We start from the raw sequence: 21,066 nt of genomic DNA, 5'->3' as shown, positions 1-21,066 counted from the left end.
CAAGGCAATGTGGGACTCTCCCAGCAAACAGGCCGCGAGGATGTACAACAGCGTGCTGAGATGCTGCTACTGTGCGCTGGGTAGAATATGTCGCAGACATGCACCCTCGAACAACGGACTCAGGCTCTTAGGTTGCGATAATCAAGAACATCTCGTACCGAGCAGACCTGCCGAATCCATAATAGAAGAGTGTTACCTGTGTTGCGGGTAGTCAAGCAGAGAGTCACCAGCCATCGGCGCATCCTAAAGACAAAGCCGCGACTATGCCCAAATCAAAGAAGCAAGGACAGCCTTTCTGGCTTGGGTGAGTGATCGGATTTGCACGTCGCCATGATGCACTTGTTACTGACCATGAGACAGAGGTGCTGCTGCATCGATGGCCGCGTGCTTCAGTATGATCGCCCGTTTCCCCGATAGCCTGGTGTGGTATTCACTGACGTGACAATCCAGCTCATCCCCTCGACCAAACCAAATAGTAAGCTGGGTTTTCCTGCTCCCTCCGGCGGGTGTAGAGGACTGACGACGCTCTCAGTAGAATGCAGGTCATGGCCACGAGGCAAAACATGCTGCGGACGATGATGCAATTTGCGAGTCGAGACGGTGAGTACTGGCCACGTTGGTTTTTGTGTCATTACACCGAGACAGACTCATGTCCATGACAGGCATTCCGTCCCTGTGGTGGGGCATATCAGCCTCGATGCTGCGACAGTCGACATATTCGACTGCGAGATTTGGACTGTACAATCATTTTGCCAACAAGGCTCGGGAGCGGTCGGGCATGACACGGCTTACGAGTGGATGGGAAATTATCTGCGCTGGGGCTGCTGGCGGCCTGGCTGGACTCATCGGGAATCCGACAGAGGTCTGAAAGAGCAATTGCTTGACGGTCCTGCACGCTGACATTGCGGGTTAGGTTGCTCTTGTGAGAATGTGTGCAGACGGAGCGAAATCGCCCGCTCAGAGGTTCGGGTACAAGCACGCCTTCGACGCAATCTTGAGAATCGGGCGGGAGGAGGGCATTCAGACCTTCACTCGAGGTCTTGGTCCGAACGTCGTCCGCAGTGTGATCATGAGTATGTGTGCCGTTAAGTTACTGTTTTTGCGAATGCTGCTGACAAGGTGCAGATGTTTCCCAAATAGCAACGTACGCTTTCTGAAAAGGGCGACCAAATGTATGAGTGCTCACAAGTGCCCAGATATTCCGCGGCGAAGCGCCGGCTTCTTTCAAACCCGTCGCTCGGCCTTAAAGACGGAATATTTACACACTTTCTCGCTTCCTTGGTTGCAGGCACGGTCGCGACAACTGCTTGCGCACCAGCGGATGTGCTAAAGAGCCGGATCCAGAACGCCGTGGCCGTCGACGGAGTAAAGCCGGTAAGGATATACAACCGATGGTTGGTCGAGCTTTTGCTGATACGATTCGACAGAGCGTGAGCAGCATTATCACCGAGTCGTTGCGGACGGAAGGTCCACGCTTTTTGATGAGGGGTTGGACACCTGCCTGGCTCAGGCTCGCGTAAGTTTACACCAAGGCGCATGCGATCGGAGCGGTAGCTAACATTTGGTAGACCGAACACGGTGCTTACTTTCATCTTCATCGAGCAGCTGCAGAGGCTCGTAACCATGTCCAGAAAAACGGACTCGATAGAACCCGTTACAGCTAATATGCCTGCCCAGAAGATTTGATGCTTCAAGTGCAACTTGTACCAAATTCGCAGCAATATGGATGGCACAGGTGGTAGGGCCTCATGTGACATTCGGCCAATCTAGCCAGTCAAAGAACATTGTCTCGTCGAGCTGAAACAAGTCCTGTGAAGTGCTGGCATTGTTGATGGCTTCGAGGATTTGGTCGTCAGTCATGTCGAAGACGTACGGCTCCGGCGCAGCAGTTGTAGCTGGTGGAGCGTTGCTTTGAGAGTTGCCGTAGTCGACCTTTTTGGCATGCGGTGGAACGTGGCCCGAAGGCCCGGGCAACGGAGTGTGATTCTCCTCAGGTTGATCAAGGAGAGAGCTTTGCATGATCCGACGGATATGTCTGGCGAACAGCACGGACAAGCCTTTCCGGTGGCGGGGCGAGCTTCCAATTCTCTCCAACACCTGTGTCGTTTCTTCAATTAGCGCTTTGGCGTTTGGGGGCAGCATGGCACGGTTGCCCAGATTTGTGGCGCCGAGTGCCAGTGCGAAGGTCGCCGCAAATGATACCATGATGACGGTATTGTTCGGCATTGACTTCAGTCGATTCTCACCCTGCACGGCGGCACGCATGACGTTCGTGGCAGATGCGAGACCCGCAGCTCGGAAGAACTGTTTCACGTCGTTGGACGCAGTAGGGTGGTTGACAACATTGCAATACGTCGATAGCTTGGTGTGTGACACTAGGATTTCAACATATGGAGGCAGTTGACCTGTGGAGAGTGTCCCGCGTCAATACGTACACTGACGTCTGTATTTGATCTTGAGCCTTACCATCTCCTTGAGTGATCTGCCGTGACCAAACCGCGTACCACTGCTCGAAAAAGCGATCAATCTTATCCTTGAGACTGTCAAGATGTTAGCCGCAGACCGTCAACCTCCCAGGTGCACGCAGAACAAGGTCAGCCGCCACCGAGCTCGCACTTACAATCTTACGGCCGTCGAGCCGCCACTGATCCCTTGGCTCCCATCGCAGAACTCGCGAACACTTGTGATGAGGCCGACCTCGGATATGTAAGCAAGCACAATCAACCGATGGCAGACATCTGAGACATACTAAGTCGCGCCTCAGCACGGCAGCTGAGATGACACTACCATCCCACCGATCTGCGATATCTGAAATGTGCCAAGTATCGCAGCTTTCCACCAATGGTCCAATTGGCACGGCATACGGTCGTCCTCTAGCAAGGCAGACGCTGTGGAAGCAATGTCAGCGGATTGCGCTCAACAAAGAGCAAAAAGTCCAACATACCCTCGATCAAGGACAAATAATGCTAACCACACCCTCTCACGAGTTCTCAGCAGACGTCTACCCCAGACTGACAAGGGGTCGACGTGCGGGAATCCGTCCAGCTGCAGGGCTTTAGCGGAGTCAATGCACTCTGCTTTTGCCACTCGGTCCAAAAATCCCGCGGGACGGATGGTGGGGGATGGGACCACGATTTTATTGAGCGAAAGATCCAACGCCAATGCTAGGGCCATTGACAGATACGCGCATGTCTCGTCGTCGGCCCAGTGTTTGGCGGGAGTCATCCAGGGTATGTTGACCATGAACGCCAGGACAATCTCGACGGATCGATTCCTGTCAGAGATCACCTTTCGAGCAAGGATGTTCCTATGATTGGACAGTCGCTTCGACAGCGCCTCAGCTTTCGGTAGGAACAATGCAGATGCAGCCAGAATAGAGGTGAAGAGGAAGGCCGACCGCGAGCGTACAAACGCAGCTGTATGAAGGACCGGATCCAGGCCCCACCGCGTATGAGATAGTCGCTCGTAGAAGTATGCAAAAAGTGAATCAGCTTCCTCCTGGGTCACCAAACCTAGATTGATGGGATCGACATCGTGAGAGTTATCCAAGCGCGGGAGCAGAGATCCGAAGAACTGTTGCAGTTCCGCATCGTCATTTACAATTGCTTCGTTGGCGCCAGGATGAGGAATCACCCCTGCAGGAGATGTCGACATTGCAGTCGAGGGTGACTGGCCAGGCAACACCGACGCCATTGCGAGCAGTTGCAAAGGATTGTCGGCATTGTTAAGCGCGAGCTCGTCAGGCTTCTCACCATGGTCTGCAGGCGATACTTCATGACCGTTCTCTGTGGTTCCGGTGCTTTCAGCAGGGATCAATCCGACATGCTGCTGGGGAAAAGACTGCTGATGGCCTAGAGTCGGCGTGGCCGTACTGGACTGACGGCGGAGAAGAGGGCTTGCCTGGGGAGCGCTGATGAGTTGCCGAAGGTCGGCTTCAGTCTCCGCCGTTAGCCCTGTAGGGCAGTCTTTGGATCGCTTCAGAGCCTGTTCAACTTGATAGATTGCCTTCTCCAGACCCGACCTCTTGCTGAAGGGGGCCAATGTTAGCAGGTTCAGGATTGAGAACCTAGTTCGGCTTACTTCTTGACACCTTTGTATCTTCCGACGTGGTACTCTGGCGTGACGCACTGGAGACCGGCTTGCTGGCATTTCCGGCACACGGCTGCACCTACATCACGCGTGCACCGCACCTTTGACCGGCGACATTCTAAGCATGCAGCCTGCTTCGCTTGTGCGGAAGCCGCCGTAACATCGTGCACTGAAGAGGAGCTCGAACTCATGCCTCGACAAGCAACATGGTTGGGCCACGCGCAGGCTCAGCACGAGCTGAATTTTTCGCCAAGTCACAAACCGTTCGGCGACGCGTCGATGGTGCTCGGAGGAACGCGCATCGATCAGGTTGGTGACTCCCGTGGCTCCGGCGGGTTGAGCTCCTACAGCGACGATGAGGTGTTGGGCGTTGATGATGGGGCTCGAATTCTGATAACAGAGGACCAACTGATTATGGTGTCAAAGCAGCGAAGGTGACGAGTTCACCGATGACTAAGCATCCACAGAGCGTCCCCACGAACTCCGCAAATTCCCGACGAGGCTGCAGCGCTAGAGGCAAGGCTGAGCCGGGAAAAGTTCGCAGTGAAACTTCCAGCAGTTCCTCTTAAGACCCACGACTATCAACGTCTACTCTTCATATTTTCTCAGGGCCACAACCCACCGGTCGCCTGCCATCGCAGATTAGAAGATGATGGGACCAGCCGTCGCTGAGCTACTGTCTACTGGGTCGGCAATACTTGTCCTAGATCCCCCTTCTTCCGCCATAGCTTGCTTATCTTGGGTATCCCTGGCTCCACGACAGAGAGTTCCCCTACCGTTCGCTGTCAATGCAAATGCCATCTTCAGCTTCAATTGCCGGATGGGCCGCGCTTGAATTCTTCCCCACTTGTGGCCTGAGGTTTCGCCTTCATGATAAGAGACGCAGCTGAAAGACTCACAATGACAAAGCGGCACAGGATAGTTGAACCTCGACCACTGTTGCCACCTACATAGCTTCAACGCCCTCGGTCCAAGTGAGTGCTCTGGTTCGTGTTCGCAAAAGTCCCGCCTTGGGGATACTGTGGACAAGGATTGTATCATATCGAGATTGTCGATGCTGATGCCGAGCCAACGCTGGCGCAAAGACCGATGTACAGCGACGCCAAGCCATGCGTCCAACAGGCAAACAAGCCATGACCCATGCTGCACGCACCATGTACCGTGGGCCGTATACCGTATCCCGCACACCTGCTTGGATAGTGTTGGGAAAGCGATGGTTGGTCCCTTCCTCGACCTTCTGACGCCCGTGTGCGGGAGACACTCGGGGTGAGCCGCGATCGTTCCGCCGACATTTGCGAAAATGAGACTGAGCGTAAACTTGCACCTCGACATTCATCATTCCGGCTCCGACCGGACGTTCAGTGCCAGAGCGGCGGACACAGGGTGCAAGGCGGCCGGGTCCGCCTGTCGGTGGACGTGCACGTGGATGTGGACGTGTGAGCTGGGAAAGCGCACTGAATTTGATCCCGGATAGCAAAATGCGTGACTGGGCTGGGCTGGGCTGGGCTGGGCTGTCTGGGCTGGGCCTGGATGGCCTGCCCTCTACGAAGACCGTGTATCATGCTCTATATGCCATGTAAATACATATCCTTGCAGGTCAAGTCAGTGCAGGCCTGTCCCAGGCGGCTAGCCCACCGGCTGCTTCACTATAGTAGTGCGTTATGGTACATGTCCAAAATGTGTGCTGTGTTAATTAGCTGTTCAAGAGCCATGTAGGAAGGGAGGAAAGTTCTGCCAACAACCAAGCTACATACCCGGCCCACGCAACATACGTCCCAGGCAGGAACTACGACCCTTGAAGCTAACGCGCCGAGTACGTAGCACATCGTACGGTCAGTACGGAGAACATTCTGCGTAAGTAAATAGGTACTTGGCTCCATTATTGTAGCTCACCTCCGCTGTCATGCAGGAGCGTCACGCGCGGACAAGCTTTGATAACTGTATCCCGGCACACGAACGTGAGGCTTTCGCGCGACACACCTAGGCCTTTGCCGAGCAGGATCACTGCAGTCCGTGCAGTAGTGATAACGACGACGCTCTATCATTCTACGGTGGAAGGCGCGGGAGCCGGGAGTTACTACTGTACACAGAACGAGTTACGGAGTGGGTAATCTTAGATCATACGTCGATCGGGTGTCGATCCCTTCACTCCTTCGACATTGAAGACACCGAGCACCCCGATCGACGCGGACCACGCCATGTTCTGTGGGTAGTGGGCCATATAGTACGCCGTACACCGTACACATTTTATATGTAATATGGTATGATCACACAAAGTATTTGGGTCCGGGGTTCAGGAAGGACGGGAGCGTGGCCGCGCGGTCCTGCTCGTACCACGCCCGAAATCTGCCGATCGCGCTATGCGTGTACCATACACCATGCACCGTGTACTGAGTACTTGGTCCGGACGGACCTCCGGAGACTTTTGTTTCAAGCAGACTTGGAGACTAGCGTAGATCATCACCTGTGTATACGTACATGGCCGGGGCCTGCCTGGGTTAGGTCTGCATCAAAGAGATCGTCTAGTCCAGAGTCCGAGTCCACCTGTACGTACAATACTGTACATTAGATGCGGTGTAGGCGTCGCTCCTTGAAAGAATCCCCAAGTTTCTGCCGTGAGCCAGTAATTACTCCGACGAGTTCGTCGAATGACAGAGTTCCAGGCTTTGACAAATCATGCATAAGCACCCCAGCTTTTGCCACTCTGGGAAAAGGTATCGCCGACGGTGACTTGTCTGTCATGGCGTGTTTTATCTTCCGGGATCCTGTTCTATCTCTTTGATGTCCCTCTGGCGTCTAAGAAATCCTACGAGTGCCACGTCCTTCTGTCTTCCCCTGTCCTACGTCTCTCCGAACTGCGAGTCATCGAGCGATCGACCGGATTGACAATGACTTTATGATGCCCGGATTCTGCCCGGTAGGATCGAGGACGGAGAAGAGGGATGGAACCCAATTCGGATGGACGACTGAGTTTCAATGAGTGACAGAGATGGCTGCACCATCGGGGAAAGGATGTAGACTGCCTCGTTTCTCCGCGCGCGCAGTTCCGGGTCGTACAAGACAATACGTACTGAACGCTCGATTCTGTAATTGAGTAGAAGAGCCTGTTCAGCACCACTGCGCGAACATCGACCATGGTCAAGGGACGCGTGTTCGGAACGCGCGCAGACCATCCATGTCAATATCGCAGAGACCATATGCTGCAACCTGCGGCGCGAAGAGCCCACCTCTGCCTAGGGAGGGAATCATTTTCCGGTGGCGGTCGACCCGCGGCGGATTGACACAAGGATACGTGATTGAAGAGTGCAGGTTAGACCTCGACCAGATCTCGCACCGGTTCGATGCTAGCGGTGCTGCTTGTACAGGACAAGCATTTTCTTGAGAGAAAGCAATAGCTAGCCAAAGCGGGGGGTGTGTGTTGAGTCAAAGCCTCCATTCTTCGCTGGCCAGGCGAGCTCTGCATACATCCCGTATAGAGATATCCGACGGGAATGGAGCCTCCTGATGCGGCCGCTGGTGGCAGCGATTTTGACTCTCTGTGTGGGACGCTGGCGTTGTAGACAAACATTTCGGCGCCAATAGCACTATGGCTCAAGGCAGACATCTCTGTTTGCTTCTTCTCCGCTGCCAGCAGCATGGCGATTCCACCAATACCTGGCCGCCGACAGTAATAGTTCGCGGTAGGATGTCGCAGGCTCACAGCTAGGAGGGTACGTCGGGGCCAGAGGCTGGTTTGGGACGGGAGAATGCAACAACAGAATACTTCACGATTTGGTGGGAGAGGAGCTATGATGAGCTGCGACGAATCTTCAAGCTCCGGTCATTTCCCGCGAGCGGGCATCCACCCAGTAATTAGCAGGGATGGTTTCCTCAGTGGTACAGACTTGAATGTCCTCGGTGACAACGCACGGAGGAGGGCATCGGCATCACCAGCACCAGAATTGCCAGTGAAAATGCCACCAATCAGTCACTGTCATCGTTTGCCAAGAACGGTGAGGAGAGTGCTACTTCTGTCGAGGGAGGACAAGCCCGCACTCGTACATGCTCGACATGTAAGTGCGGTGAAAGGGCAGTTGGTACGTATATGGCGAACATTGCATCCCTGCAGCTCTCTCAATCCGCTCGGGCTCGGGAAGTTCCGGGTTGCTACATTTTTACCCGCGCGACGTTGTACCCAAACTCGGAAGGAGGGCAGAGACAAAGACCAGTGCGATCCGGCTGCCTTCTAGAAAGCTGGGTAGCCCACGACCGCAGCGCCGGCGAGGGCGGGAGATGGCCGATCTTCGATGGCGACCCAGCTCGGGCCCGTTGAGCGGCGCACATGGTTCGGTAGCTGCACCAGATGTGGTGTGTGTAGACAAGTACCGAGCAGACATCATTGTGCATGCATCGAACCCCGGAGAGATCGGGAGGGAGATCGACGATCTACTGTGGTAGACTGGGGCCGGTAGCAGAGACGGTCGCCCAGCGGTGGGAATCCATCTACACCAAGTGGGGAGGCGTGGGTACGTCTCATGGACAAGTAACAGACCTTGCGGGCTTTGCCGGTGACGAGCACCGACGAGGCTGGAGACACTGGATCTCCCTCTGCAGATGGTGGCAGGGTTTGGTCCCTTACGAAGAGGTTCAGCCAGGCTACTGTGAGAATGCTGTGTGTACCTGATCTCACGGAGTCGGTAGGTCTCGCATGTTCGAAGAGCTCCAAGTGACCTGTGAAGTCCCGGGGACCAACTTCAACCAGAGGTACTCCGTACCGCACGAGGAGATCTGATATGTTTGGAACTCCCGTGTAACCCAGGACACGGTAGACTCGTGGGTGACCAGTAGTGCTCCTTCAGTAAAGGGGATGGTCGACGGCAGCGTAGCTAGCTACCTAGCCTAGCAGGGAAGCCGTGGTGGACTCGAGGCCTGGACTCGAGGCGACTTGGACGCACCGTGGACCTGGCCCGACCTGGCTCTGTCATCCTGGGCACGGCTGACCAGCGGTTTGTGGAGGAGTATTCTTCATCAGTCACAGCGTTCGCCTGATGGGCCAAACTCCAGGGGTCGTTCAACCCCGAGCGCACTCATCCAGGGCCCGGGATCGGTACATTGCGACCACCTTCCCCACCAGGAAATATCCCTGTGTTGCTCCGTACCTTTCGCACCGTAGACCGTCTGCTTCAAGGAACGGTATCAACCGGCACATTTCGGCATTGCCCTCAGCGGGATGCCGCTCGAATCTCGCAGCGCGTAGCTACTGTATCTTCACGGGGCTTTGGAAAGCTTCCTCGTGCGACACTGCTAAGAGCCAGGTCTAGCCTGTGGGCTACATTCGGCAAAGGTACTCCGTACTGAGTACCTGGTCACACAAGGCGTACCACGCTGGGTGTATGTCCGGAAAGACCACGGAGGGAAACAGGGCCGGAGTCAAGGTAGTAAGCCTGAGCCTGAGTCTGAAGTCTGAGTCTGAGTCTGTGACCTCCGAGACCTCACCTTCTACCTCCTTTGCAGGAACGTGGCTTCGCTCCACAGCTCCCACGACGTCACACAGGCTAAATTCTGAGATTCGGCTGGGTGCGGTTTCACAAGCACATTACGAGTATCGTGTGCTCCGCGACCCTCGAGTCTTGTCCGTTCCGTCCAAGTAGTGGTCGGCCTTCTCGTGTGATATTCCGGTCCGCAATTGGCCGGCCTTCATCTGTCATATCTCGATCCGCGTCGGCGTCTTTCCCATTCAGAGAAATCGAATCTGCAGTTCGGATTGGTTCCCAGCTTGCATATTCCTCCTCGTCAAGGGAGGCCAATCATATGTCCAGAGATCGGGGCTTGAATACCATTGTCATCAGCTGGGAGACTTGCCCAGCGACTGGCCTTGATGGAGCGATCTTCCCTGCCTGCCCTTCACGAAACCACAGATAGTCGCGAGGAAGAACGACTATATTCACGCCACGAAGCCAGCCAAGCGGCCTAGGTCAGGCTCTTGATGTTCGATATGGCGTGCCGCGGGGGTCACCATCCAGTGATTCGCCGACCGTCTGGTCGCCTAAATGGCAAAACAACGGTGACTACAAAGGGAACCAGCACAGTCATCACCCGGCCACCAGCGCATCCACCGCATCCACCGCATGCCATCCCACGTGGCAGCAGCCTGGCAATCACAATCACATCCCGTGGCGATCCTCAAGCGGGAAATTGCCAAGAGGTCTCCGTGCTAACGATGCGCGGACGGCGGACAGGCCCCTGCTTGCTGGCCGGAGGTTCTACTGGTCGCACGCACGCTGGGTGCCAGCCCACTTGACCGATGGCTGACCGAGTTACGGGCAGGGGGCTTCTGCAGGTGTGGTTATGTAACTCGCTCAGACACCCGGCCAAATGTCTTACTCATGCCCTGCAGCTCAAACTCACAACCCAACTCCAAGAGCAGCATGGTGTTTCCCGGCACGGTTGCCGAAGACCCTTTCGGAGCATGATCTGATCACCCAACTCTATCCCGTGTTGACGGTAGATGCATGCAGTAGCAGATTGCAAGTCAGCTGCCCAACGGGAGAGAAAGAAGAACTGACCCAGGACAATGACCGGGCCCGGAAATTGTATGGTAGAGATTTCTCAGTTCGCTCGATCCCATCTGACGCGTGCCAGTTCAGGAAGAGGATTCTATCAAAAAAAGTCGCCAGGGATGGAGACAGGCCTAAGCCAAAAAGTTCTTCCCACGGGGAACTTGGTGTGCATTACATGTCCTTCTGCAGTAATCCTCTGGGGGCTGCGTGTTCCAATTTTCCTCGTCGTAGATGCGTACACTCGCACGGAAGTGCCAGCCTTGAATGCTGTCGAATACACACAACCGCCCTCTCGCTTGAATGCATATTGACCGCGAAATCTTTCCTCAAGCGCCTAGAAAATCACCGTCGACCGAAACGCCCCTTGGACACGCCAGCCTTGCGCTATGCAAACCAATAGAGAAAAATTCCACGTCATCTTTGCGCATCTAAGAGCCACGCCTGCTTGGAGTCGAATGCGACATCCGAGGAGTACTCTGCGGGCTCAGAGAATCCGCCTTGAAAAACGGTACTAGGTCAAATTCTTGCGGTGACTGGCATAGTGAGCCGCAAAGGGTCGGCAAACCGCTCTGGAGATTGGAGATCTCGCTGTTGAGTTGCTCGATTTGCGACTTGAGTCGGGCGACTTCCTCGGTCTGCTGCGAGTACGATCGAGAAAGAAGTTGGTGCTTTTGCTGCCATTGAGCGATTTGGCCCTCGAGCTCCTTCTGATGGCGCTCCTTTCGTTCTCGGTATGCTCGCTGGGAAGAGCGGTTTTGTTCTCGTCTCCTCTGTCGAGTTGTTAGTCCTGTGACACGAGATAAGCTGGGTTGGAGTTCCGGACTGACCTCGATCTTGTCCGGAATTGAACTTTTGACTTGGGCCACAACACTGCTGGTAGTGGGTGGCGTTCGTCGCTCAGGCGTCGACCTGTACGATCGGTCTGAACCTGACGATGACATACTGTCGAAAGAGTTGTCGAGCGTGGCGTAGAAATCGGCGGCTCTTTGCAACAGCTGCACTTCGTGTTAGCAAACTCATGCTTTTGTTTCGCGAGGAGGCTGCTCACGTCGTTGTAATGGCTAACCATGTTCTTGGGTGATTGGACGCCAGCGTAGTCCCACTGGAAAGATGTATCCATAGGAGAAAAGCCACCCGATTGTTGAGACCAGCCGTTGGTGGAGTGGTAGTCAGTCATGTTGAGTCAAGGACGTCTGTCTCTAAGGATCTAAGGCTTGGGTGTTGTTCGAGAGTTTCGTTGTGAGTTCGGTCTGGAGAGGATTCTTACAGACAGAGGGCGGGGGAGGGCAAACGGTCCTCTTATACAAGACCCGATGGCACACGAGGCTGGCGTGGGTACGAGGGTGGTCTGCCTACTCGGCGAGCAAACAGGGTCTGCGATGGACGCGAATGACTGTGCTTTTCCAAGTCTCCACGCGAGTCCAATCGGAGCACGCACTATCAACGGGAAAACGAACGATGCCAAAGCTGCGCTTTCCTCTTTCTGCAGGCGCACTTGTCGACGCAACCCGTCGTAACTGGCATGGCGTCCTGGCCGGGGCTTGCCTTGTTCATTTCTGCACGACTCGTGAATCCTGCTTGACTCAGCCAAACTTTCATGCGCCAGGCAGAAGCTTGAGCCGAATTGAGGGGCTCGAGGCCTCCCCTACTCCTCGCACCATTCTCTTTCAGGTAGATTGTGGCTTAAGGACGGAACAGCTAGCTCAACTGAAGCTTGAGCACTGGGAGTTCATTATTAGCTGGATAGGCGGTGGTCGATGGATCGTTGATGACTTGAACGGGCTGTCCAAGGCACACAAACACGCAGAGACAAATAAGCGCCGCACATCCGGTGTTGGGGTTGTGCTGTGGGTAGTCGATGACACAACGGTGCCTGGAGACGTGCCACACAGGCGGACTTCAACTGGTACCCACTGACTTCGGTTCCCAGCTGCGGTGTGGGAAGGCCCGATTTGGGATTATACCCAAACAAGGCCACCTGTTCATCTTGAACCAAAACCACAAGGTAAAATGGTTGTAGATGCAACTTGGGTGTTCCATTTACAGGGTCGATCTCTGTTGGGAGCAAGCCAGCGGGGAAACATATAAGTATTTTGCGGTTTGCCCTGGTCGGTATTGGCCGCCAAAAAGGCCAAAGTATGCTCTGCTGGTGCATGCTCTTCCTCACGATATATGTGTCTCAGTTGCAAGCCAGCTCAATACTTCTGTCCGCGTTTCGCATGTTTCCCGAGCCAAACGCCGGAAGGGACACTATACTGATCACTCGATCTACGAAGCGTCCAAGGGTACCAGCTTCTCGGTTCGAAGCCATGATTTGCAGCATGACCGAAGTGGACAGAGCTCGTTGACAACTTACCGCAGCAACGAGACTAAATTGGCAGCAAGGTCATGGAGCAGTGGCGGTTGTCGCTTAGGTCGGCGAATGGACACGCAGCAGGAGCTTCTCCAGGTCCTTACGCGTTGACACGTCTCACAGCGATCCTGCTTGTCGGGGTCGCACCGATCGACATTGACTAAACATCCTGGGGCTCACTTGAATCAGGAATAGCTCTTGATTGTGACCCGGATTCTGGAAGGTGACAAGTGTGGTTGGGCCTCGCTGATCTTCGCGCAAAAGGTATAACCCTCGGCATTCAGCCCTTAAAAGGCTCACAGGCTCATGACTGCCCCAATCGATGCGGCAACTGACAATTGCATCTATTACGTAGATGCATTATCGTCCAGGACGTTGGCCGCGCCGCCGTATGCTGCGTCTTTAACTGTTTGCGACTAGGTGGCAGGAGTGCGAGTGTGGTTGCGAGGTGTTTCCCCGGCGGACTGCAGTTACCATGAACCGACGATGTTGCAGCACACTGATGGCGGCACGAGAATGGCTCCGCATTTTTGGCGATCACCCAGGTTTTCTTCATTGCGGATAGTGGCTTCGGAGCGGCTTGACGCCTGAAATCCGGATGCAAACAAGCTTTGGCGGCTCGTCAGAGCCGCGCCGGTTTGGAAAGAGTCTCTCGCGCTGATTGTGTGTGGCGATGACGAGCTCGAAGATTGGGTAAGACATAGATTTCGCCAAGCGCTTCGTGAGTGACATCGTGCCCGTCTACTCCGGCTACCGGAACAAATCCTCCAACTCGTGGCTCAATCGGGAGGGGCGGCAGTCGCCGTGCAGGAAGACCTGCCTAACAGGACCTGTTCCCGACTTTCTTGTGAGCAATGGGGCACTATCTGGAGCTTATCCACTATCGAGCTCAATGGCCCGACCGCGAGGCCAGCATTGGCGTCGGAATCATGTCTGTTTTGGCGCACCCGGCGACCTGTGCGACGCTTCTGCAATATCTCAGGCTGAGACTAGACTTCATTGACAGCCAAGTCCAAAACGTGCCCATCGCCCTGCTGGAACACGAACAAAAGCCATTTGGGAGATGAATTGTATGATTGGCTGCTGGGTTAATAGGAGGTTTCCGAAGGAAGGTTAGATGGTTAGTAGCTGACGTTATCAAATGTCTATGCAGGCGTAAGCAGAGTTGGTGGAAGGTAGTGAATGCGGGTGCAGGTGAAAACAGGGAACACAGGCTAAGGAGCGCTGCGATTTGCTTCAGAAGGCAGAGGCTTCCTTGACCTTGTACTTCTCGAATCTCTCCCGACTTCAAACGTCTCTGGCGTCCAGCAAAAATTAGATACTTCTCTCGGATGTCATGCCACCCAGTTGACGGTTCTCGTCGCAACGGGGCCTGTAGCGGCGGAAATCTAGCAGGCGCACTCGTAAATGACGCAGCAAGCATGCATGCTATGTGGATTGCTGGATTGACGCATCGACAGGAAAGCTTGAACGGAGAATAGGTCTGTTTCGCTAGAGGTAGGGGGGATGGTGTTCCTGGCATTCAGAGTGGGCCGACCCTCGTGTTTACGTGTTCTTCTTCGATTCCAGAAGTGTTCTCTTCTTGGTCGGATCAGCATGGGGTATGCGTGACTTGGCCAGATAGGAAGTCGTAGCTTCTCTTGGGTTCTCTGCAGGCCTCGCCAGGAAGTCGCGGAAGCTGAAGAGTCCATTGATGTCATTCTGCACCAGTTTTTGCTAGATTCGCACTTGCGGTGAGCAGCCCAGGCCAGATTACTGGTACGTCATCAGACGAAATCGGAAGAAGAAGAGTTGCGAAATATGGACTTCAACGGCGGAAGAAGGGATTGACAACCAACACGCGTCCGGAAGTACGGAGTACGGGTTCGAGTACGGAGTACTTCGTCGCAGGAGGGACACGAGGGAGGAGGACGATCTCACGGAATGACTGCCTCACAATCAGCCCTATGAGGCAGGTTTACCGAGGGATAAGCTTGTGGCGGCTGGACGGGTGGCTGGGGCATGATGGACCGGCCGAGGAAGCCGATGGGGTGGCTAGTGGCTTAGTCAAACGCGCTCGTTGGAAAGGGCAGCGATCACCCCGAAATCAGGGCCGGAAGGCGACAAGGCAAGGGCAGCGCGGTCTGCTCTTTTCAAAGGCTTCCTGACCTTGCACTGTACACAGTATGACTGCTCATCGCCTCGACCACTTTGTACAAAATTTCGAGGTACATCGATGATCAGATAAGCAGGCTAGGTACCACTGGATACTCGTCCTGATTAGCATGTGGCCGAGGCAGCATCCCCCACGGCGAAACTGCCACCAAGCTCCAGCTCCCATTCGGCGGTAGGTCCGGCATTTCACTCACCAGAGATCAAGAGCGAACACATACGTTGCGGTGTTTGACTCACCATCTCGAGACACAGGAGATCCGTTCCATCTAGTCAAACCAATCTAAACTTGTTTCCCAGCCACCCGAACAGGCTACTAATCTTGGTGCTGATCTCATGTTTGGGTGCATCTAAGAAATTGTGTGGCAGGAAGAGGTTGGTACTTCAGAAGCTGCCAGCGCCGAAAAAGCCCTAACAGCGCTGCCCAACCTTCGACCACATCTTTGAATGCTCTCTGATCTGAACCTTCCTTTGCTGTACACTGCTCTCGTTGATTGACGCCTCTCGTTTGGAAATATCCGTTGCCGGTTCGATCCAAGAACTCGCCATCCTAACTCAGTGGACATCGATGCGAAGATAACGCACCCAAATTTGCGGCAACAACACTCCATTTTCCGCGACACGGCGGTTTGGGCCGCAATCATGCGAGTTGGCGACATGCCATCCTCCCTCGCCTGTCTCGTCCTCACTGCTCTCCTCTCGAGACCGGTCATTGCGGGGTTCCTACCAGACCTACTGCACAGTTTCGAAGACCTCCAAGATGTTAGAAAGAGATGCTCGAATCCATGCGGATATTACGGACAACTATGCTGTGAAGCCGACGAAGTCTGCTACACTGATTCCAATAACCAAGCTCAGTGCGGCGCCGGGACAGCCGCCACCACCGCCGCAGGAGAATGGCAATACTACACCACAACCTACGTACAGACGGATCTCAAGACCGTCACAGAGACTTTCAGTTCATACATTCCCGTCACCACACTCAGCTGCTCGTACTCGCTGGGCGAAACCCCTTGCGGCAACGTCTGCTGCCTCTCGGGACAGTTTTGTCAAGCAGCCGGGATTTGCGCAGCCGTGGGCGGAGGCAGTTCGGGATACTACAGCAGTCTCTACACCGTGACCACGGTCATCACCAACACAGCCAGCGCCCCGATACGACCGACCAGCAACACCCTCGTCACCGTCACGAGCATTGGAGGCGCAACTACCACACAGCCCTTCGTGACGCCCGTGGGTACGGACGGAAGCATCATTGTGGGGACACAGACTGACTCTGGGGGCGGTCTCAGCGGCGGCGCAATTGCCGGCATCGTGATCGGCGTCATCGTCGGGATCTTCCTGCTCCTCCTCTTCTGCGCCTGCTGCATCTTTAAGGGCCTGATCGACGGGCTGCTGGCGATCTTTGGGCTCGGGCCAAGAAGAAGGCGCACAACGGAGGAGGAAGTCTACGTCGAAAGGCACTCCCACGGCGGCAGAGGCCGAAGAACCTGGTTCGGCACGAGGCCTGCAAGGTCCGAGGTGGTGGAAGAGAAGAGAAGGAGCGGCTGGGGCACGGCGGGCTGGATGGCTGCCGGTGTAGGCGCTTTGGCGCTATGGCTCGGGCTGAAGAGGAAGAACAGGCGCAGCGATAAGAGCAGCTCGGTATCCTACGACAGCTCCTACTACACGGATTCCAGATTCTCAAGTGAGTAACACCCACGAATCATCCCAATCATGTGCTCTGGTTACTAACTTCTGAATGCAGGTAGCGAAAGTTCCTCCGATCGAAGAACAAGGCGAAGTAGCCGATCGCGGTCGAGACGATGATAGTCACGCTCGGACGTTGAATGATCGTCCGATAAACAATCTTATCGTCCTTTCGTTAGCCGAGCATATGGATGCATGAATTGGAATGGGATCGGGCGTCCGCAAAGCACCGGGCATAAGCGGCCCAAACGGAGTACGAGCTACACGGGATAATGAGTACGGGATTGGCATGTATTGTATGAGCCATGAGCCACTGGCGGGACGCTTCCTCCACCCTGTATATTCAATGGACAGACTGCACAAATCGGAACACCCCGACCAACGAGACGGATATATTGGAGAAGGACTGCAATTCAGCCTTCCTTCCGGTGTTGCGTCTCGGATGGATTGGAACAGTGAAATGAAGCCTTGCAGGCCTGCTCAACAGGATTTTTGTCTACCGATGTCTTGACCCTCCAGGACAGATGTTATGATCTTAAGCACACATTTTGTTTTTCAATCCTTTCCCGTTGTGAATGTGCAACTGTGGCCCCTTGATTCCTGAAGCTACTCCATGGGTGAAAATGAGGTACTATTTCCTGGGCGAGATCCTGGCAAACCCAACGATCGCCGCTCCAGACAAATGTACACCATAGTACTACGGTATGCAAAAACATGATTCCAACTGGCCGTCACCTGAGCAGACATCTGGCGCAGCCAATCTACCTTAGCAATGCATGTCAAACTTGGGGGAGCGATCGCTGCTGAAGCTGCCCCAGTGCTTCTCACTCGCCACTTGTCCGTTGTCGCCGATGGCGTCGGCCTTGTTGGGCTCGTCGAATGCCTCGAACCAGAAGAGATCGACGCCCCAGTCCAAGAGGCCGCAGACGGCAGAGCGCCAGTAGGTCTCCATGTTGTCGTCGCCTGCTTTGGCTGCGCCGGCGTCGGAGCCGCCTGTGCCTGGCCAGCCGGTTTCTATGGACGAAAAAAATATTAGTTTGAGACTAACCTTGATTTGCTTTCTACGGTGGGGTAAGAGGTGTCAAAGGACATACCGCCGTTCATGAAGTGGACCTTGTCCAAGCTGCCGGTGACTTCCTGGACGTGTCCCAGCGCTGCGGCCATGTCGTCGAAGTAGGTCTTTGTGGCGTTGGAAATGTCCTGGTACTGCCAGTAGGCGAACCCGTTGGCGAGACTACAGTGAAGATGATCAGCAGTATTGAAAAAAGTAGGTCCCAGCAATTCCTACATCAATTGGATCCCGCTTTGGATGATAGCGTCCATGGATCCGTTGTTCCAGCAGTTCCAGCTGTCGGCAGTCCCCAACAGCGTATCAGGGTAGGACTTTTGCATGTCGGAGATCCAGCCCAGGAGCTCATCGCCGTCGTAGGTGCCTCGGTACATGCCCTCGGAGCCGATGGTGATGCCATAGAGAGTATCGCCGAATGAGGTTGGGTCTGCTTCGTCGACTGCTGCCTTCTCCTTGTCGTACGCACCGCCGTCGGGCCTACAGTGACAGTACACATCAGTGCCGGCTCTTGTATCTGTGCATCCCCCACTTACCACATGCCCAATAGCACCTTGATGCCTGCGTTCTTAGCAGCTGGGAGCACCTCTGAGGGAGTGTGGCACGGGTTGCCAAAGATATCGGAAGAGGAGTAGGTTCGAACTATTTGAGCATCGGTGTTGCTCTGGATGGCCTTGAAGTCGGCTTCAAAGTCGGATTGCACCTTGCAGGAGCCATCGGGATTGGTGTTTCCCACAGCGAAGCCAAGTGTGCCGGCTGCGGACACTGCCAGCGGTGCCGTAGCCAGAGCTGTGGAGAGGATGTCGCGGAGTTGCATGGCTGACCAGGGTGTTGTAATTACGGAGTTCGAGCAACCTGCAGAGGACACGGGGGAGAATGAGGGACGGCAATGTAGAAGAAACCGAATAAAGAGTGTGAATGAATGGCACGAAGGAATGAATGAAAGTGTTTGGTGAAGGACAAACACGCTTCTCCAGAATCTTGGGTCCATCGTCCTCATCCCTTGGGCTTGAACCGACGCGCCTCTCTTGTCCCTGACTAGTCCATTTTGACACTAGTGTGCCAAGTCCGCCGCTAAGCTTGATCAAGCTTCCAAATCTCGCACACTTCTGTTGACCTGCCAGCCTCGCAGTGCTTCCCATGACACGAATGGGATTTTTGTCTATACTAGTCGACGGACATATTGGCTCGAACCATCAGCAGATTGGCCTCTTCGCAGCTATGCACAGTTTCCTACTCTGCAATTACTCCTGGTTGGGGTGGCTGGAGACAACCTCACAGTCAATGAACAAGGCTGAGAAGGACAACTCGAGGGACGACTCGATGATCACCAGTTGCCATCCATTGCATCAGCCATCATTCCAAACAGCTCGGCCAGTCTGCAGCATTATACCCCTTGTTAAAGTCTGCTAGACGCAAGTACTGTACCGGATGGCAGAGAAAGCTTGACCAGTGACTGTCTTGAGACATAGCTGGGGAGAATCCTAGATGCTCTCCTTCGGGCCTCGCTTACTACAGCTGTGCAGAGAACTCTTCTGAAACAGGTTTGATGCCTTTACTGGGCACAGAAGGTGATCCCAAGCGCCTTTGCGGTAGGCGCTGCCGTCCTTAAGCGGGAGCCAAGACCGGTGGCTTCGCAAATACGAGTAGGCAGACTCGCAGCCAGCAAGGCGCATCCTGGGGTTCTCCTAGTGGTGCACTACAACCCCTCCATATCTGCAGAACAGCCATCCCCGGGCCAGGTGGACAGCGCAACGTCATCGGTGGCTGACTTGGGACTTATCAACCTCTCGTTAACAGCCCTTCTCTCTTCACACACTGATTTCTGCCGTCTTTCGTCGAATTCAAAGTCTTTCCTCCGAGCTGAGATCGTGCTTCATCACTGTGCAAGGGCAGGGAGGAGAGTTAGATCTTTTCAACATCAGGCTGTGAAGTTCTGCTCCTGTTCCGAGTTGTGCACCTCTGTCCCGCATCTCGTGGCGCGGCAGTGGTCTCTCAGATCAGCGGCTCCCTTGTGAGGCTGTTGCTATCAAAGCCATGGGTCCGGCCCAGGGCTTTCTTACACTAATCACCCAGATCATTCTCATCTTCACGACATTGCGCATTCAGACCAGTCAAGCGGAGTCCACCGTGTCCATCACTGCTCAGCCAGCCTTCAGCTCCGTCCGACCTTGTGTCCAACACTGCATGTGGTGCGGTGAATACTGGCTAGTCAATTGCCCTGGCAGTGCTATCGGCCTCAACAACGTCTTGTCCGCTGGCTTGGACTCATTGTTCTGCCGGACAGATCTGCGGTCCTCAGCCTCATCTTACCTACGTCATGCATCTATTCCGGCTGCACGACCAACACTGTTGACCTCCAGGACGGGCTATCATTGTATAATGGCTACTGCCATATCGATGGAGCTAGCTTGAATGACTACCCAACTCTGACCAGCTCATCCAAATCTCCAACCACTTCTCCGAAAACAGCCTCCTCTGCGGACACGGAAACCAGTACAACGCTTAGGACCGTCGATGGCAATCCCCCTTCGGCTTCAGACACGTCGAGGGTCACTTCGGAGGCCTCACCAGGGAACACCCCTACCACAGTGGTCACCAGCACCGTGACTGCCACATCTGAGCCTTCATCCACTGCAGCAAGACCAAGTGAGTGCTCCCTCAGACTGGCTCTGGCACTCGCGCTCGCCATCTCCGTGGCGTGCACCGCAACCTTGCTAGGATGAATTGGCCGACAATATGTGCTGACGTCAAATGTAAGCGACCCCAACAACATTCTCTACCGTACACGCCGTCACGTCGCATACGACACTAACTGTGCCTCCCACAGGCGACATCAACTCCGGGAGCAATCCCACAGAATCCCGAAGCGGCGGCGGGGGGGACAACGACACTGGCAAGAAAGTAACAATTGTGTGTTCTATCTTAGGAGTTATCTTCGCCTTCCTCGCACTATTCACTGGCAGAATATGGTGGAAGAAACGGAAACGAGGTGACGATGCAGAATAAGTTACTAGACGCTAATTTAAACATATATTAATGTCCTCGTACCCGTCCTCTTGTGTCTGCTTTCTTCCGGAAGGGAAACCAAGGCTTCCCGTTGTCCGTTGATCTATTTAGCCTTCTCGGACAGAGTTGGACAGATCACCATCCTCGTCAACGCTGCTCGGACTGTACCTTGC

General features: G+C 54.6%; 5 protein-coding genes across 5 annotated transcripts; 2 read left to right on the top strand and 3 right to left on the bottom strand.

Moving 5' to 3' along the window:
* Positions 1–263: 263 nt before the first annotated feature.
* G647_06606 (uncharacterized protein) lies at positions 264–1,686 on the top strand (the record flags this gene model as incomplete). The annotated part of the gene is made up of 9 exons (XM_008730926.1): positions 264–304; positions 361–392; positions 451–475; positions 533–600; positions 663–862; positions 914–1,084; positions 1,180–1,374; positions 1,428–1,516; positions 1,569–1,686. The coding sequence occupies 9 exons, from the start codon at positions 264–266 to the stop codon at positions 1,684–1,686; spliced, it is 939 nt and encodes a 312-aa protein (XP_008729148.1).
* A 60-nt stretch (positions 1,687–1,746) lies between these two features.
* Positions 1,747–4,280, bottom strand: G647_06605 (uncharacterized protein; the record flags this gene model as incomplete). Its single annotated transcript, XM_008730925.1, has 6 exons — positions 1,747–2,405; positions 2,467–2,540; positions 2,621–2,697; positions 2,750–2,888; positions 2,945–4,027; positions 4,081–4,280. 6 exons carry the CDS (start codon positions 4,278–4,280, stop codon positions 1,747–1,749), a joined length of 2,232 nt encoding a protein of 743 aa, XP_008729147.1.
* Positions 4,281–11,056: 6,776 nt separating this feature from the next.
* On the bottom strand, positions 11,057–11,805 carry G647_06604 (uncharacterized protein; the record flags this gene model as incomplete). Its single annotated transcript, XM_008730924.1, has 3 exons — positions 11,057–11,398; positions 11,456–11,623; positions 11,677–11,805. The coding sequence occupies 3 exons, from the start codon at positions 11,803–11,805 to the stop codon at positions 11,057–11,059; spliced, it is 639 nt and encodes a 212-aa protein (XP_008729146.1).
* Positions 11,806–15,774: 3,969 nt separating this feature from the next.
* Positions 15,775–17,017, top strand: G647_06603 (uncharacterized protein; the record flags this gene model as incomplete). The annotated part of the gene is made up of 2 exons (XM_008730923.1): positions 15,775–16,816; positions 16,881–17,017. 2 exons carry the CDS (start codon positions 15,775–15,777, stop codon positions 17,015–17,017), a joined length of 1,179 nt encoding a protein of 392 aa, XP_008729145.1.
* Positions 17,018–17,584: 567 nt separating this feature from the next.
* G647_06602 (uncharacterized protein) lies at positions 17,585–18,701 on the bottom strand (the record flags this gene model as incomplete). The annotated part of the gene is made up of 4 exons (XM_008730922.1): positions 17,585–17,832; positions 17,913–18,052; positions 18,107–18,364; positions 18,421–18,701. The coding sequence occupies 4 exons, from the start codon at positions 18,699–18,701 to the stop codon at positions 17,585–17,587; spliced, it is 927 nt and encodes a 308-aa protein (XP_008729144.1).
* Positions 18,702–21,066: the final 2,365 nt, after the last annotated feature.

The sequence above is a fragment of the Cladophialophora carrionii genome, assembly GCF_000365165.1.
Source record: "Cladophialophora carrionii CBS 160.54 unplaced genomic scaffold supercont1.5, whole genome shotgun sequence".
In the NCBI taxonomy this organism is placed as follows: domain Eukaryota; kingdom Fungi; phylum Ascomycota; class Eurotiomycetes; order Chaetothyriales; family Herpotrichiellaceae; genus Cladophialophora; species Cladophialophora carrionii.
This window is presented reverse-complemented; position numbering and strand designations above follow the sequence as displayed.